At 55.1% G+C, this 18,330-nt stretch overlaps 1 protein-coding gene across 5 annotated transcripts in view; it reads right to left on the bottom strand.

Moving 5' to 3' along the window:
• MCPH1 (microcephalin 1) overlaps positions 1 to 18,330 on the bottom strand; it is a 216,165-nt gene that overhangs the window by 147,464 nt on the left and 50,371 nt on the right. For 4 of the 5 annotated variants that reach the window (XM_066380077.1, XM_066380079.1, XM_066380078.1 and 1 more), the window contains exon 10: positions 914 to 951. The exons of the other annotated variant lie outside the window; for it this stretch is intronic. In XM_066380077.1, the coding sequence (XP_066236174.1) occupies positions 914 to 951 (38 nt within the window). The remainder of the gene's footprint in view (positions 1 to 913; positions 952 to 18,330) is intronic. 5 annotated transcript variants of the gene reach the window in all.

The raw sequence follows: 18,330 nt of genomic DNA, 5'->3' as shown, positions 1-18,330 counted from the left end.
GTGTAAAAATATAAAGAGAGTATCAGGCCTAAATGAGAAGTCTGATTTTCAAACTGACAGAAAATAACTCGATGTTCCTGTCTCTGTATTTGGGGCAAAATATAGACTTTAAAAAAATGTTACCCCCATATTCAACATTCATCTCTGTATTGCACTATTGGGAACATTCGCTGTACAGGGTTCCCAAAGACAAGGACAGACTGGGGGTACGCGCCTCCCCTGAGGGGCGGGGCCTGAGCGCCCATCCGTTCTGACCCCACCCAGACAGGACAAGGACCTGCTATGGGAAATACGGTAAGTGCGGCCCTCTGTGCGGCCTAGTTTTCACTGAAGTGTCCTGACTTTGTGATGAATTCTCTCAAAACCTTAACCCCAGGACTGGTAGAAAGAAACACGCTTCCCCCTGTAAACCGGAAATCAGACATCTGTTACGGAGAACGTGGTGCTGTATCTTGGTTGAAAGGGCCAAGCCGCGCTGACTGCTAAGGAAGGTGATCTAGGAGCATGCTGGCGAGCCACAGGCTCTTCCACAAAACGTGGAGACGCTGTCCTCATACAGCTCAGAAAGCTCCCCACCCAAGAGGCTAAGAGCCCCGAGGAACATGTTTCAGACGGCGACGCTCCATCAGTGAACATTCATGGGGCGGGGGCGGGCACGCAGAGCCAGGGACGCGGCCAATACCAGGTCCTACAGACCTCGAGTGCCGGCTGGACACCCTTCCAGTCTTCAGAGCTCAACTGCTTACAGTCCTTCAACCACCTTTTAAATCTCAGCGAACTTCTAACCCAGATATCAACTACACCGAGTGACACGGGACAGATCTACCGACTGCTGAAAACCACAGCACCGCGGTCCCTGCAACAAAGACTCAGACCCCCCACAGAGCAGAAAGTTATCAAAACGAGTACTTACTCGGACGGCATGCTTGTCATGACCAATGTTCTTGTTGGCTAGAGATTTCAAAAGAGAAGGGACAAAATTAAAAAAACAAAACAAAAACAGTCAAAAATATAAAAAAATGTTTTCCCCACAGAAATAAACTTTAATACATTTTTTTGAAAAGTGACATCACTTAAAAGTAAACATTTAATCATATATCAGAGGAAAAAAAACTTCATATTCCTGGAAACAGCCCGGGAGATAGAAACTGAGATATTATCCTCAAACCAATCCAAAGTAAACCAGGATGTGAGGTGGGGGAGAAAAACAAAATCCCCCCAGTCCATCCCGTCAGTTAGCGGGCAGACCCGTGGCATGCCCGCCACCTGTGCGTGGACTTCCGGGGTGGGGCGGGGGGGGGGGGCAGAAAAAACTTGTGCGCGGGCCCAGAGCCCCTGAGCACCACGTTCCTGCTTCAGACAAACACACATGAGCACGCGTGTGCTTCTGCTGTGTGGATGCATCAAAGCCCTGAGCCCCAGGCACATGGAAGCACAGATGCAGGACCATGCATGTGCTGGCACCTGCTGGTAGCTGCACTGTGAAGCCTTTATTTCATTTTTTTCAGTTACAGTTTACAGTACTTTCAATGTGACCGTGCACTGGACTCAGGTATACACAGTACTGGTTAGCTACTCACAGACTTTACAGAATGTCCCCCCACCCCCGATAATTCCTGTGCTGACCTGGCACCACACGAGGCTCTTACAGTATCATCGACTATATTCCCTATGCTTGTTTTTTTTAAGTTAAAACTTTAAAATACTCCTTTTACTTACACAATATATGCATGCCTAAAATAACCAAAAAATTAAAGGCTCTGGAAATATATCATTAGATATCTAAATTCCCTGGTAATTCTACCAGCCAGAAAATTATGACTGTTGAGTAATTTGGTATACATTCTGTCAAATGTTCTATGTTCTAATTAAAACAAAAACAAAAACGAACTCGTTACTCATATACTTTGAGACTCGCAGGATACACGTCAATGGCAACCAGCTGGGCGGCACGACCACCAGCTGACCAGGGCTCCTTCCTCGTGTCTGGGCTGGTCCTGCTGCACACGCACGCGGACACATCTCCTCGAACACATCCGGGGAAGCCAGAGGGAGCAGGAGGAAGTGATGTGAACCAGAAAGACAAGGAAGAACTCAGAGAAGCTGCAGAGGACGCTGCCGACTCTTCATTACCCCTCAGAGGGCTCGCTGGGTAACAGGTGCGGCGCAGCGCCTGGGTCGGGCCTGGACACGGGCCTAGAAAGATTCTGTCCGAACCCTAACTCCCTTCTTCAATAGCACCCTTGACTGAAAGCTACACAGGCCCAGGGACGTGGCCAGCTCCCAAGCACACCCAGGAGGAGCCCCTTGCACGCGTGCGCCTTCTGCCATGGGGCCAGCCGCCAGCACGCAGTGGCGCAGTGGGGCTCCGCCTGTGGGGAGAGCCCAGCTCCGGGGCGGGGGCGGAAGCGGACCGGAAGGAAAGGCCTCACTTAGACAAGGCCAGGCTCCCGTGCTCGGCTTCACCCTTGGACCGCTGTCCTTCAGCGGCACCCGCGCCTGGGCACTCCTTCCACGGGCTCCCGGCGTGGATCCACGGGCCACGGGCCTTCGCCGACTCTGCTTTCCCCTGTGAGTTTCCCTCTAGCTGGCTTTCACTGCGTGTCACTAGTGGACGAGCAAAGCAGACCTCGTAGACACTGTGGGTTCTGCTCCAGACACGGCAAGAGCAGCAGTGAGTGCTGCCCAGGGAACAGGACAGCTCTCCGCAGCCGGACGGGAGCGTTATGCAGTTTGCAACAACCCTCGGCTGCTGCTCTTCAGCACAGGACGGGAGTTCCAGAAAGCTGAGGTTTAATCAAGAACTGCACACTCTATAACATATGTAAATGTCTAACCCAGGGGTCCCCAAACTCCGGCCCCCTGAGGCCATTTATCCGGCCCCTGCCGCACTTCTGGAAGGGCATCTCTTTCATTGGTGGTCATGAGAGGGGCATAGTTCCCACTGAAATACTGGTCAGTTTGTTGACTTAAATGTACTTGTTCTTTATTTTAAATATTGTATTTGTTCCTGTTTTGTTTTTTTTACTTTAAAATGTGTGCACTGTGCATAGGGATTTGTTCACAGTTTTTTTTATAGTCCGGCCCTCCAATGGTCTGAGGGACAGTGAACTGGCCCCCTGTGTAAAAAGTTTGGGGACCCCTGGGCTAACCAAAATGCCGAGCACCTGAAACCAATGTAACGCTGTATGCCAACTGTAACTAAAAAATTAAAAAAAGATATACTGTATAAAAGTTTGGTAAATGTGAAAAAAAGCATCCAGATTTTTAAAAAAAGCTGCATTTTTCGAACAAGGGCAGCCAACTTGATAAAGACTTTTAGAGAAAGGCTGAGACAGATCTCTCGGCAACGTGTGAGCTGAGAGAGAAGAGACTTCCTAGCTCCAACGGGAAGGGAGAAACGTATCGTGTGTGTGTGTGTGTGTGTGTGTGTGTGTGTGTGTGTGTGTGTGACAGAGACAGAGACGGAGAGAGGGACAGATAGGGACAAACAAGAAGGGAGAGAGATGAGAAGCATCAATTCTTCGTTGCAGCACCTTAGTTCATTGATTGCTTTTTCATATGTGCCTTGATCGGGGGGCTACAGCAGACCAAGTGACTCCTTGCTCAAGCCAGCAACTTCAGGGTTTCAAACCTGGGTCCTCTGAATCCCAGTCCACTGTGCCACCGCCTGGTCAGGCCAGAAACGTCCTTCACTAATGTTTGTTATGGGTTTAATTACATTCATCAGACAGAAGATCTCAGAAGCAGAACCCTTTGTCTTACTACCGGTAGTGTATGAATCCCCCACCGTCACTGCTCACAGCTTCTCACATGGTTAAGCATCTCAAGGTCTCTGCTATAGGGAGTGCCCAGGACAGAAGGCGGAAGAAGAGCCCTTCTGTTCCCACCATTGCTCACTGCGGGCTCCGCCCCTCAAAGGAAAAGCAGGTGCCCAAAGACAGCCAGAGGCACCAAAGGCAACCTGAGCCAACGGGCAAGGCGCTCCCGGGAAATAACCCACTGACCAGCGAAAACAGTCCACTGGGAGGAAACACGGCCTTGAATTTTAGCAAAAGCATGTTTCTGGAAGTTCTAAAGTAGTCAGAGGAAAGGGGAGGCGGAGGAGAGAGAGAGAGGGACCAGGAATATTTGGAAGACTGCCTAGTTAACATTGTTCTAGGAAGATCAAAGGTAGGTCAAATTAAACACATGCACTTGTTTTATCAGTGATAACAGAGAACCGATTTAAAAATAAAACATTCTTTGACATGTTTTGGGTTTGGGTAACCATGCCGTTGGTAAACAGTGAACCTGCTTTTCCGTAAAAGAAACCGAACTAAGGAGACAACCCACACGTTCGCAAGGTTGCTGATTTGTGTCCACTGCTCAGCTAAGCCCACCTGGTGCGCGGCACGGCCAGAGCCATGTGTGGATGGGCTCTGAGCACACAGAAAATAACCGAGAGAAAATCAAACTTGGCATACGGGGTGGCCTGGAGAACAGCTCCAAGTCACCTCCCGAGGAGACCCTGTTATCTACACGTCATTTAAAGTGTCTTCAGAAAAACTCAACCTATCGACCCAAGAGACTCTATAAAATAAGCTCACTATATGTATCCTTCATATGGTATCCCCCTTTTTGAATTTGATCAATTCTGTGCTCAAAAGCTAGTTCAGGCCCTGGCCGGTTGGCTCAGTGGTAGAGCGTTGGCCTGGCGTGCAGAAGTCCCAGGTTCGATTCCCAGCCAGGGCACACAGGAGAAGCGTCCATCTGCTTCTCCACCCCCTTCCCCTCTCCTTCCTCTCTGTCTCTCTCTTCCCCTCCTGCAGCGAGGCTCCATTGGAGCAAAGATGGCCCGGGCGCTGGGGATGGCTCCTTGGCCTCTGCCCCAGGCACTGGAGTGGCTCTGGTCGCAACAGAGCGACGCCCCGGAGGGGCAGAGCATCGCCCCCTGGTGGGCACAGCGTCGCCCCTGGTGGGCACAGCATCGCCCCCTGGTGGGCAGAGCTTTGCCCCTGGTGGGCGTGCCGGGTGGATCTGGTGGGGCGCATGTGGGAGTCTGTCTGACTGTCTCTCCTCGTTTCCAGCTTCAGAAAAATTAAAAAAAAAAAAAAAAAAAAACTGGTTCACTGCAGAAAACTGGGGAAAACATTTAACTTTCTCATATATTATCCTTTTTGTAACTTAATTGTCCTTCCTTTATAGCAGGGGTCCCCAAACTTTTTACACAGGGGGCCAGTTCACTGTCCCTCAGACTGTTGGGAGGGCCGGACTATAAAAAAAACTATGAACAAATCCCTGTGCACAATGCACATATCTTATTTTAAAGTAAAAAAACAAAACGGGAACAAATACAATATTTAAAATAAAGAACAAGTAAATTTAAATCAACAAACTGACCCGTATTTCAATGGGAACTATGCTCCTCTCACTGAACACCAATGAAAGAGGTGCCCCTTCCGGAAGTGCGGCGGGGCCGGATAAATGGCCTCAGGGGGTCGCATGCGGCCCGCAGGCCGTAGTTTGGGGACCCCTGCTTTATAGCTTTCCCGTTTTCGTTAAGAGAATTACAGGACTCAATATACAGGTTGCTTTTCCTGAGATATATAACTTTCTTAATTTTCTCAATACAATAAAGTAAGACATAAGCATCAGTTTTGAATACTCATACATAGGATAAAGATTAATTTTTATAATAAAAAAAGCTAAGCGAAGAGAAAATGTGCATCCAAGTTGTTCATCGTTAATACCCAAGCTGTTCTTTAAACATGCACAGGGGTCACCTCACAGAGGATGCTTTCCGTAGCAGACCTAGGGTGATACACACACCTTCTCCTGGCTCGGAATGCACGGGGCCTGGAAGCAATGTGCTGTACTAGCAGCCAGCATTCTGCTATGGACTGAATGTCTGTGTCCCCGAATTCATATACGAAACCTAACAGCAATATGATGGTATTCAGAGGTAGGGCCTGTGAGAGATCATTAGGGTCATGAGGGTGGAGCTCTGCTAAATGAGATTTGTGCCCGTAAAAGAGACCAGAGCGCCCCCTTCCCCCTTCCCCTAGGTAAGGACTCAGCGAGAAGCTGCTGTCTATGAGCCACAAAGCAAACCTGCTGGTAGCAGCCTCCTCCAGGATGGGCTGAAGTCAATGTGCTTTCTGTAAACCCAGGTCTGTGTTCTTCTTCCACAGCAGCCGAATAGACTGAGACGAACTCTGATGCCAGACCTTGTTTTTATTTCATTCACTCATTTATTCATTCATTAATGTGTGTGCACTCTTGGGAAGTTGTAGGTATCACCATTCAAGTCTCTCTTTTGTTTTGTGTTTGTTTGTTTTTGAGAGAGAGAGCAACAGGGACAGAGAGGAAGGGAGAGAGATGAGAAGTATCAACTCATAGTTGCAGCACCTTAGTTGTTCATTGATTGCTTCTTGTACGTGCCTTGACCAGGGGGCTCCAGCCAAGCCAGTGACCTCTTGCTCAAGCCAGCGACCTTGGGCTCCAGATGACAAGCCTACACTCAAGCTGGTGACCTTGGGGTTTTGAATCAGGGACCTCAGCATTCCAGGTCGAAGCTCTACCCACAGGGCTACCTTGTCCAGCCCAGAGTTTGTTTTAACACAGTCCATTCTCCACTCCACAAAACAGTCTCAAGGAGCAATGGGCCAGGGAAGGCAAGTCACCGTGAGCCCGGAGCACCCTCTAGGGAAGAGGGCGTGCTCACAGACAGGGCTGTATCGGAAGACAGCGTGGAGGGGCGCCCACTGGCTGAGTCTGGGACCATGGCAGCCTCTTCCTCCCCAAACAGACGACAGTGATGGACTCTAACCTCAAACAGGAGCTGGGAGGGCACAGGGCAGGGGGCCGAGGGGGGCTGCTCAGTACGGAGGGGCCAGAGCGGAGGGGTGGCCTCATGGTCTACAGTCTAGTGCTTGAACAAGGCCTGTAGTAACGGCTCGCTGCTTCTGAGCTGCGGTCTCATCTGTCACTGGTCTTCCCAACCCCCCCCCCCCAATAAGCTGTTTTTAAGCTACTGAGGAATCCTGAATGAACACCCAGGCATTTGCATTCCTGCATATTATCTGGGAAGGCTCACTCTGCACACAAGCACAGGCAGCTGGGCGGGCAGCAGGAGAGGCAAGGCCGGAGGAGACAGCACTGCTGGCCCAGGGAGACCACCCACGGCCAGAGTCCAGCCCGCTGGACAACACGGGCAGCTGGGCATGTCTCTATGCACACGTCCATCACCGCCCAGGGACACAGACGGAACGGCCTGTCCTGGTGTCTCCCGGGGAAGTGGACACAAGCTGTAAGGTTTGCACCCACTCGTGGTCCCTGGCCCACCCTCAGCTGTGCAGCCCCCGGTCCCACCGGCCAGAGCAGAGCCCGCGGAGCAGGACAGCATCGCTTCCCCGGCTGTCCGAGCGCGAGGGCACGCCCCCCGGAAACCCCTCCGCACGCCCCCCGGAAACCCCTCCGCACGCTCCCCGGAAACCCCTCCGCACGCTCCCCGGAAACCCCTCCGCACGCTCCCCGGAAACCCCTCCGCACGCTCCCCGGAAACCCCTCCGCACGCTCCCCGGAAACCCCTCCGCACTTCCCTCCGCGTCTCACCGGGTGGAGCGAGTCACACCCCAGACTAATGACCGAGGAGAGGAGAAGGACACGAGGAGCTTGGACAGAGGGTCTGAGGACAGTGGGTGGGGCGGGGACAGGGGCAGGGGGACGGGGGTCACAGGAGACCAGGTGTTTCTACCCGGAGGCCCAGGACTGCAGACGTTGACTCATCTACGTGTAGTTCCCTTACTCCGTATGAATCGGTGTGGTTGGTTAGCAACATCAAGATTCAGGCTTGTGACTTCAGCTAGCTATTACTTTGTTCGAGTTCCTGCATGCCTGAAACATTCATCTGATATTTCTGTAGCGTATACAGTTCCTACCTTCCCCGAAGGGTCTAGTGAGGGCCCAGACCCCGGGGACCGGCACTGGGACAGCTCACAGCTGGGTGCCCGCCTCTCCCGGGGGCTGCATGTCCCAGCAGAGCACGGCAGCCTTCAGGTCCCCTCTCTGTGCCCCAGGACGTGCCCGGTGGGGAGCCCGCCCGACCCCCCAGCGCAGCGCACACCTGGCTCATGCTGTGGCACACACGTGTACGTATGGTGTGCAAGCGCAGGCGCTCCGCCCTGCACGGAGCCGACTCACGGAGGAAGAGCACAGCTATCTACACCCTTTCCCCATGTTTTCTATGTAAATGTTTCCCACACATCCCCGGAGAAAAACAACCGCTAGCGAGCTGAAACTATTGTCTCTGAGAGGGACTGCATTCTCAGGTGGCTTCACAGCATTCCATCTGCTGGGGACTCAACACCTGTCACAACGAGCACATCCCCCACTCGGCCAACTCGGGACACCACACAGTGATCACCAGAGCAGTCACAGATCAGACACCTGTCTCAGAACCCAGGGCCCTTCAACCTCTGTGAGCTCACCTAGCGATCACGTGTGCTCACGGGCCCTGCACGGGACGCAAGCCTGCAGCACGGGAATTAGGACACTTACAAAGGTGTCACCCTCCAGGAAGGGTGGCGAGTCCCCTGTGTGTGTCACAACAACAAACCGTGCTGAACTGTTGAGAAACAAAACAAATGTCACCTGTGATGTGGATGAGTCACAGCTATTCCAACGTGAGAGCTAAATCGGAAAACAAAGCCACGCACTCACGGGCTTCAGCAGGACAGTGCCTGATGGCAGATGGCCCCGGTCACAGAGAGCACGTTTGGGAGATATTAGCACCCCCACAAAGCACCCATTCAGGACCTTGCAGAGGAGAGAAGACATCAGGGAGAATCATCAAAGTTTTAACCCTCTGAGTAGTGCGTTTCTTGTTAAGCCTTTGAGGACGTACATGAATGTCCGTGCTACTCAAAGGGTTAATAAAGGGCTCAAATACTCTATTTTCTTTACTCTAGAAGGCTTCTACCTGGTCCCAGCCCCGCTCCCTCTCCCGAGACCCTCGCTGGCCTGTGCGCACTGTCCTCGTGCCAGGCCTCCCGAGTCCTCGCCTACCTCGGGATTTCTCTTCCTTCCACCGCTGGTACCTCCCGTCTCCTGCCCTGCAAGGCTCCTCTTAGGAGAAACCAAACCAAATGAGCTGTAGTTCCACCTCTACTGCCCCTCGGTCCACGCACAGCTGGAGCTCCTGAAATATGCTCTCAGCATCTCTGTGTGTCAGCAAAATAGGAAACTCAATCACAAGGAGGCCACAGTGGGAGGGAGTGGCTGCCGTCAGCAGTACCAGTAGCAGGCAGCGCGTCACACACAGCTCCATCCTCCCGCAGACCGCAGCGACTTCACATGGTTCTAACACATCCGAGGAGAGCAGTACCAGTAGCAGGCAGCACGTCACACACAGCTCCATCCTCCCGCAGACCGCAGCGATTTCACACGGTTCTAACACATCAGAGAGCAGTACCAGTAGCAGGCAGCGCGTCACACACAGCTCCATCCTCCCGGAGACCGCAGCGATTTCACACGGTTCTAACACATCAGAGAGCAGTACCAGTAGCAGGCAGCACGTCACACACAGCTCGCACCCTTCCGCAGACCGCAGCGATTTCACACGGTTCTAACACATCAGAGAGCAGTACCAGTAGCAGGCAGCACGTCACACACAGCTCCATCCTCCCGCAGACCGCAGCGACTTCACACGGTTCTAACACATCCGAGGAGAGCAGTACCAGTAGCAGGCAGCGCGTCACACACAGCTCCATCCTCCTGCAGACCGCAGCGATTTCACACGGTTCTAACACATCCGAGGAGAGCAGTACCAGTAGCAGGCAGCGGGTCACACACAGCTCCATCCTCCTGCAGACCGCAGCGACTTCACACGGTTCTAACACATCGGAGGAGAGCAGTACCAGTAGCAGGCAGCACGTCACACACAGCTCCATCCTCCCGCAGACCACAGCGATTTCAGATGTTCTAACACATCAGAGAGCAGTACCAGTAGCAGGCAGCGCGTCACACACAGCTCCATCCTCCCGGAGACCGCAGCGATTTCACACGGTTCTAACACATCAGAGAGCAGTACCAGTAGCAGGCAGCACGTCACACACAGCTCGCACCCTTCCGCAGACCGCAGCGATTTCACACGGTTCTAACACATCAGAGAGCAGTACCAGTAGCAGGCAGCACGTCACACACAGCTCCATCCTCCCGCAGACCGCAGCGACTTCACACGGTTCTAACACATCCGAGGAGAGCAGTACCAGTAGCAGGCAGCGCGTCACACACAGCTCCATCCTCCCGCAGACCGCAGCGATTTCACACGGTTCTAACACATCAGAGAGCAGTACCAGTAGCAGGCAGCACGTCACACACAGTTCCATATTCCCGCAGACCGCAGCGATTTCACACGGTTCTAACACATCCGAGAGCAGTACCAGTAGCAGGCAGCACGTCACACACAGCTCCATCCTCCCGCAGACCGCAGCGACTTCACACGGTTCTAACACATCGGAGGAGAGCAGTACCAGTAGCAGGCAGCACGTCACACACAGCTCCATCCTCCCGCAGACCACAGCGATTTCAGATGTTCTAACACATCAGAGAGCAGTACCAGTAGCAGGCAGCGCGTCACACACAGCTCCATCCTCCTGCAGACCGCAGCGATTTCACACGGTTCTAACACATCAGAGAGCAGTACCAGTAGCAGGCAGCGCGTCACACACAGCTCCATCCTCCCGCAGACCGCAGCGACTTCACACGGTTCTAACACATCAGAGAGCAGTACCAGTAGCAGGCAGCACGTCACACACAGCTCCATCCTCCTGCAGACCGCAGCGATTTCACACGGTTCTAACACATCCGAGGAGAGCAGTACCAGTAGCAGGCAGCGGGTCACACACAGCTCCATCCCCCCGCAGACCGCAGCGATTTCACACGGTTCTAACACATCCGAGAGCAGTACCAGTGGCAGGCAGCACGTCACACACAGCTCCATCCTCCCGCAGACCGCAGCGATTTCACACGGTTCTAACACATCCGAGGAGAGCAGTACCAGTGGCAGGCAGCACGTCACACACAGCTCCATCCTCCCGCAGACCGCAGCGATTTCAGATGTTCTAACACATCCGAGAGCAGTACCAGTAACAGGCAGCACGTCACACACAGCTCCATCCTCCTGCAGACCGCAGCGATTTCACACGGTTCTAACACATCCGAGGAGAGCAGTACCAGTAGCAGGCAGCGGGTCACACACAGCTCCATCCTCCCGCAGACCGCAGCGATTTCACACGGTTCTAACACATCCGAGAGCAGTACCAGTGGCAGGCAGCACGTCACACACAGCTCCATCCTCCCGCAGACCGCAGCGATTTCACACGGTTCTAACACATCCGAGGATAGCAGTACCAGTGGCAGGCAGCACGTCACACACAGCTCCATCCTCCCGCAGACTGCAGCGATTTCAGATGTTCTAACACATCCGAGAGCAGTACCAGTAGCAGGCAGCACGTCACACACAGCTCCATCCTCCTGCAGACCACAGCGATTTCACACGGTTCTAACACATCAGAGAGCAGTACCAGTAGCAGGCAGCACGTCACACACAGCTCCATCCTCCTGCAGACCGCAGCGATTTCACACGGTTCTAACACATCCGAGAGCAGTACCAGTGGCAGGCAGCACGTCACACACAGCTCCATCCTCCCGCAGACCGCAGCGATTTCACACGGTTCTAACACATCCGAGGAGAGCAGTACCAGTGGCAGGCAGCACGTCACACACAGCTCCATCCTCCCGCAGACCACAGCGATTTCAGATGTTCTAACACATCAGAGAGCAGTACCAGTAGCAGGCAGCGCGTCACACACAGCTCCATCCTCCCGCAGACCGCAGCGATTTCACACGGTTCTAACACATCAGAGAGCAGTACCAGTAGCAGGCAGCACGTCACACACAGCTCCTCCTCCCGCAGACCACAGCGATTTCACACGGTTCTAACACATCCGAGGAGAGCAGTACCAGTAGCAGGCAGCACGTCACACACAGCTCCATCCTCCCGCAGACCGCAGCGATTTCACACGGTTCTAACACATCCGAGAGCAGTACCAGTAGCAGGCAGCGCGTCACACACAGCTCCATCCTCCCGCAGACCGCAGCGATTTCACACGGTTCTAACACATCAGAGAGCAGTACCAGTGGCAGGCAGCGCGTCACACACAGCTCCATCCTCCCGCAGACCGCAGCGATTTCAGACGGTTCTAACACATCCGAGAGCAGTACCAGTAGCAGGCAGCACGTCACACACAGCTCCATCCTCCCGCAGACCGCAGCGATTTCACACGGTTCTAACACATCCGAGAGCAGTACCAGTAGCAGGCAGCACGTCACACACAGCTCCATCCTCCCGCAGACCGCAGCGATTTCACACGGTTCTAACACATCCGAGAGCAGTACCAGTAGCAGGCAGCGCGTCACACACAGCTCCATCCTCCCGCAGACCGCAGCGATTTCACACGGTTCTAACACATCAGAGAGCAGTACCAGTAGCAGGCAGCGCGTCACACACAGCTCCTCCTCCCGCAGACCGCAGCGATTTCACACGGTTCTAACACATCCGAGGAGAGCAGTACCAGTAGCAGGCAGCGCGTCACACACAGCTCCATCCTCCCGCAGACCGCAGCGACTTCACACGGTTCTAACACATCCGAGGAGAGCAGTACCAGTGGCAGGCAGCGCGTCACACACAGCTCCATCCTCCCGCAGACCGCAGCGATTTCACACGGTTCTAACACATCCGAGGAGAGCAGTACCAGTGGCAGGCAGCACGTCACACACAGCTCCATCCTCCCGCAGACCGCAGCGATTTCAGATGTTCTAACACATCAGAGAGCAGTACCAGTAGCAGGCAGCGCGTCACACACAGCTCCATCCTCCCGCAGACCGCAGCGATTTCACACGGTTCTAACACATCTGAGGAGAGCAGTACCAGTAGCAGGCAGCACGTCACACACAGCTCCATCCTCCCGCAGACCACAGCGATTTCAGATGTTCTAACACATCAGAGCAGTACCAGTAGCAGGCAGCGCGTCACACACAGCTCCTCCTCCCGCAGACCACAGCGATTTCAGATGTTCTAACACATCAGAGAGCAGTACCAGTAGCAGGCAGCACGTCACACACAGCTCCATCCTCCCGCAGACCGCAGCGATTTCACACGGTTCTAACACATCCGAGAGCAGTACCAGTAGCAGGCAGCACGTCACACACAGCTCGCACCCTCCCGCCGACCACAGCGATTTCAGATGTTCTAACACATCGGAGGAGAGCAGTACCAGTAGCAGGCAGTGCGTCAAACACAGCTCCATCCTCCTGCAGACCGCAGCGATTTCACACGGTTCTAACACATCAGAGAGCAGTACCAGTAGCAGGCAGCACGTCACACACAGCTCCATCCTCCTGCAGACCGCAGCGATTTCACACGGTTCTAACACATCCGAGGAGAGCAGTACCAGTAGCAGGCAGCGCATCACACACAGCTCCTCCTCCCGCAGACCGCAGCGATTTCACACGGTTCTAACACATCCGAGAGCAGTACCAGTGGCAGGCAGCACGTCACACACAGCTCCATCCTCCCGCAGACCGCAGCGATTTCACACGGTTCTAACACATCCGAGGAGAGCAGTACCAGTGGCAGGCAGCACGTCACACACAGCTCCATCCTCCCGCAGACCACAGCGACTTCAGATGTTCTAACACATCAGAGAGCAGTACCAGTAGCAGGCAGCGCGTCACACACAGCTCATCCTCCCGCAGACCACAGCGACTTCAGATGTTCTAACACATCAGAGAGCAGTACCAGTAGCAGGCAGCGCGTCACACACAGCTCCATCCTCCCGCAGACCGCAGCGATTTCACACGGTTCTAACACATCTGAGGAGAGCAGTACCAGTAGCAGGCAGCACGTCACACACAGCTCCATCCTCCCGCAGACCACAGCGATTTCAGATGTTCTAACACATCAGAGAGCAGTACCAGTAGCAGGCAGCGCGTCACACACAGCTCCTCCTCCCGCAGACCACAGCGATTTCAGATGTTCTAACACATCAGAGAGCAGTACCAGTAGCAGGCAGCGCGTCACACACAGCTCCATCCTCCTGCAGACCGCAGCGATTTCACACGGTTCTAACACATCAGAGAGCAGTACCAGTAGCAGGCAGCACGTCACACACAGCTCCATCCTCCTGCAGACCGCAGCGATTTCACATGGTTCTAACACATCAGAGAGCAGTACCAGTAGCAGGCAGCGCGTCACACACAGCTCCATCCTCCCGCAGACCGCAGCGACTTCACACGGTTCTAACACATCCGAGGAGAGCAGTACCAGTGGCAGGCAGCACGTCACACACAGCTCCATCCTCCCGCAGACCGCAGCGATTTCACACGGTTCTAACACATCCGAGGAGAGCAGTACCAGTGGCAGGCAGCACGTCACACACAGCTCCATCCTCCCGCAGACCGCAGCGATTTCACACGGTTCTAACACATCCGAGGAGAGCAGTACCAGTAGCAGGCAGCACGTCACACACAGCTCCATCCTCCCGCAGACCGCAGCGACTTCACACGGTTCTAACACATCCGAGGAGAGCAGTACCAGTAGCAGGCAGCACGTCACACACAGCTCCATCCTCCCGCAGACCGCAGCGATTTCAGATGTTCTAACGCATCCGAGAGCAGTACCAGTAACAGGCAGCACGTCACACACAGCTCCTCCTCCCGCAGACCGCAGCGATTTCACACGGTTCTAACACATCCGAGAGCAGTACCAGTAGCAGGCAGCGCGTCACACACAGCTCCATCCTCCCGCAGACCGCAGGGACTTCAGACGGTTCTAACACATCCGAGGAGAGCAGTACCAGTAGCAGGCAGCACGTCACACACAGCTCCATCCTCCCGCAGACCGCAGCGATTTCACACGGTTCTAACACATCCGAGGAGAGCAGTACCAGTAGCAGGCAGCGCGTCACACACAGCTCCATCCTCCCGCAGACCGCAGCGACTTCACACGGTTCTAACACATCAGAGAGCAGGCAGCACGTCACACACAGCTCCATCCTCCCGCAGACCGCAGCGATTTCACACGGTTCTAACACATCCGAGGAGAGCAGTACCAGTGGCAGGCAGCACGTCACACACAGCTCCTCCTCCCGCAGACCACAGCGATTTCACACGGTTCTAACACATCAGAGAGCAGTACCAGTAGCAGGCAGCGCGTCACACACAGCTCCATCCTCCCGCAGACCGCAGCGACTTCACACGGTTCTAACACATCCGAGGAGAGCAGTACCAGTAGCAGGCAGCGCGTCACACACAGCTCCATCCTCCCGCAGACCGCAGGGACTTCAGACGGTTCTAACACATCCGAGGAGAGCAGTACCAGTAGCAGGCAGCACGTCACACACAGCTCCATCCTCCCGCAGACCGCAGCGATTTCACACGGTTCTAACACATCAGAGAGCAGTACCAGTAGCAGGCAGCGCGTCACACACAGCTCCATCCTCCCGCAGACCGCAGCGATTTCACACGGTTCTAACACATCCGAGGAGAGAAGTACCAGTAGCAGGCAGCACGTCACACACAGCTCCATCCTCCCGCAGACCGCAGCGATTTCACACGGTTCTAACACATCAGAGAGCAGTACCAGTAGCAGGCAGCGCGTCACACACAGCTCCATCCTCCCGCAGACCGCAGCGACTTCACACGGTTCTAACACATCAGAGAGCAGTACCAGTAGCAGGCAGCACGTCACACACAGCTCCATCCTCCCGCAGACCGCAGCGACTTCACACGGTTCTAACACATCCGAGGAGAGCAGTACCAGTAGCAGGCAGCACGTCACACACAGCTCCATCCTCCCGCAGACCACAGCGATTTCAGATGTTCTAACACATCAGAGAGCAGTACCAGTAGCAGGCAGCGCGTCACACACAGCTCCATCCTCCCGCAGACCGCAGCGACTTCACACGGTTCTAACACATCCGAGAGCAGTACCAGTAGCAGGCAGCACGTCACACACAGCTCCATCCTCCCGCAGACCGCAGCGACTTCACACGGTTCTAACACATCAGAGAGCAGTACCAGTAGCAGGCAGCGCGTCACACACAGCTCCATCCTCCCGCAGACCGCAGCGACTTCACACGGTTCTAACACATCAGAGAGCAGGCAGCACGTCACACACAGCTCCATCCTCCCGCAGACCGCAGTGATTTCACACGGTTCTAACACATCCGAGGAGAGCAGTACCAGTAGCAGGCAGCGCGTCACACACAGCTCCATCCTCCCGCAGACCGCAGCGATTTCACACGGTTCTAACACATCCGAGGAGAGCAGTACCAGTAGCAGGCAGCGCGTCACACACAGCTCCATCCTCCCGCAGACCACAGCGATTTCACACGGTTCTAACACATCTGAGGAGAGCAGTACCAGTAGCAGGCAGCGCGTCACACACAGCTCCATCCTCCCGCAGGCCGCAGCGATTTCACACGGTTCTAACACATCCGAGGAGAGCAGTACCAGTAGCAGGCAGCGCGTCACACACAGCTCCATCCTCCCGCAGACCGCAGCGACTTCACACGGTTCTAACACATCTGAGGAGAGCAGTACCAGTAGCAGGCAGCGCGTCACACACAGCTCCATCCTCCCGCAGACCGCAGCGACTTCACACGGTTCTAACACATCAGAGAGCAGTACCAGTAGCAGGCAGCACGTCACACACAGCTCCTCCTCCCGCAGACCACAGCGATTTCAGATGTTCTAACACATCAGAGAGCAGTACCAGTGGCAGGCAGCACGTCACACACAGCTCCTCCTCCCGCAGACCGCAGCGACTTCACACGGTTCTAACACATCCGAGAGCAGTACCAGTAGCAGGCAGCACGTCACACACAGCTCCTCCTCCCGCAGACCGCAGCGATTTCACACGGTTCTAACACATCCGAGGAGAGCAGTACCAGTAGCAGGCAGCGCGTCACACACAGCTCCATCCTCCCGCAGACCGCAGCGATTTCACACGGTTCTAACCCATCCAAGAGCAGTACCAGTAACAGGCAGCACGTCACACACAGCTCCATCCTCCCGCAGACCGCAGCGACTTCACACGGTTCTAACACATCTGAGAGCAGTACCAGTAGCAGGCAGCGCGTCACACACAGCTCCATCCTCCCGCAGACCGCAGCGATTTCACACGGTTCTAACACATCCGAGGAGAGCAGTACCAGTAGCAGGCAGCGCGTCACACACAGCTCCATCCTCCCGCAGACCACAGCGATTTCACACGGTTCTAACACATCTGAGGAGAGCAGTACCAGTAGCAGGCAGCGCGTCACACACAGCTCCATCCTCCCGCAGACCGCAGCGATTTCACACGGTTCTAACACATCCGAGGAGAGCAGTACCAGTAGCAGGCAGCGCGTCACACACAGCTCCATCCTCCCGCAGACGGCAGCGACTTCACACGGTTCTAACACATCCGAGGAGAGCAGTACCAGTAGCAGGCAGCACGTCACACACAGCTCCATCCTCCCGCAGACCGCAGCGACTTCACACGGTTCTAACACATCCGAGGAGAAGACACCGAGAAGACGACCAGCAAAGCAGGGGTCACCAACTACAAACCCAGGCCTCCCCGTCCTGGGCGAGGTGACGGGTCACTTCAGGCTCCACCTGACCTCTCCATCTCAGGTTCTCCCCTGGGAGAGGACCCTCATTTCAGGACCACAGGGGGAGCTTTTCAGAAATACCCCCTACAGCCAGAGACCCTGCTCCAGCCCCGGCAGGACGGCGCTACACAGCCCACTGGTCTGCGGCATCCTGGGCTTCCGGGGTCCCTTATGTGCGGGCACATGGCGGTCTCCAGGGGCGGGGAAGCAGGCCGGCAGCGACCGAGCCAGTGAACATGGGGTTGCTGCTGTGAACAAGGACAGCCAGACCCGGACACGACTCTCCCCCACGTCCGTGCTGGGAAAACGGCGAGCATTCCTGACGGCCCCGTGGAGCGGGCGTCACCCTCCCTGCACGTTGCTGATGGCCCCCGTGTAGCGGGCGTCACCCTCCCTGTCACGTTCCTGACGGCCCCGTGTAGCGGGCGTCACCCTCCCTGTCATGTTCCTGATGGCCCCGTGTAGCGGGCGTCACCCTCCGTCACGTTCCTGACGGCCCCGTGTAGCGGGCGTCACCCTCCCTGTCATATTCCTGACGGCCCCGTGGAGCAGGCGTCACCCTCCCTGCACGTTCCTGACGGCCCCGTGGAGCGGGCGTCACCCTCCCTGTCACATTCCTGACGGCCCC

The sequence above is a fragment of the Saccopteryx leptura genome, chromosome 4 (assembly GCF_036850995.1).
Source record: "Saccopteryx leptura isolate mSacLep1 chromosome 4, mSacLep1_pri_phased_curated, whole genome shotgun sequence".
In the NCBI taxonomy this organism is placed as follows: Eukaryota; Metazoa; Chordata; class Mammalia; order Chiroptera; family Emballonuridae; genus Saccopteryx; species Saccopteryx leptura.
This window is presented reverse-complemented; position numbering and strand designations above follow the sequence as displayed.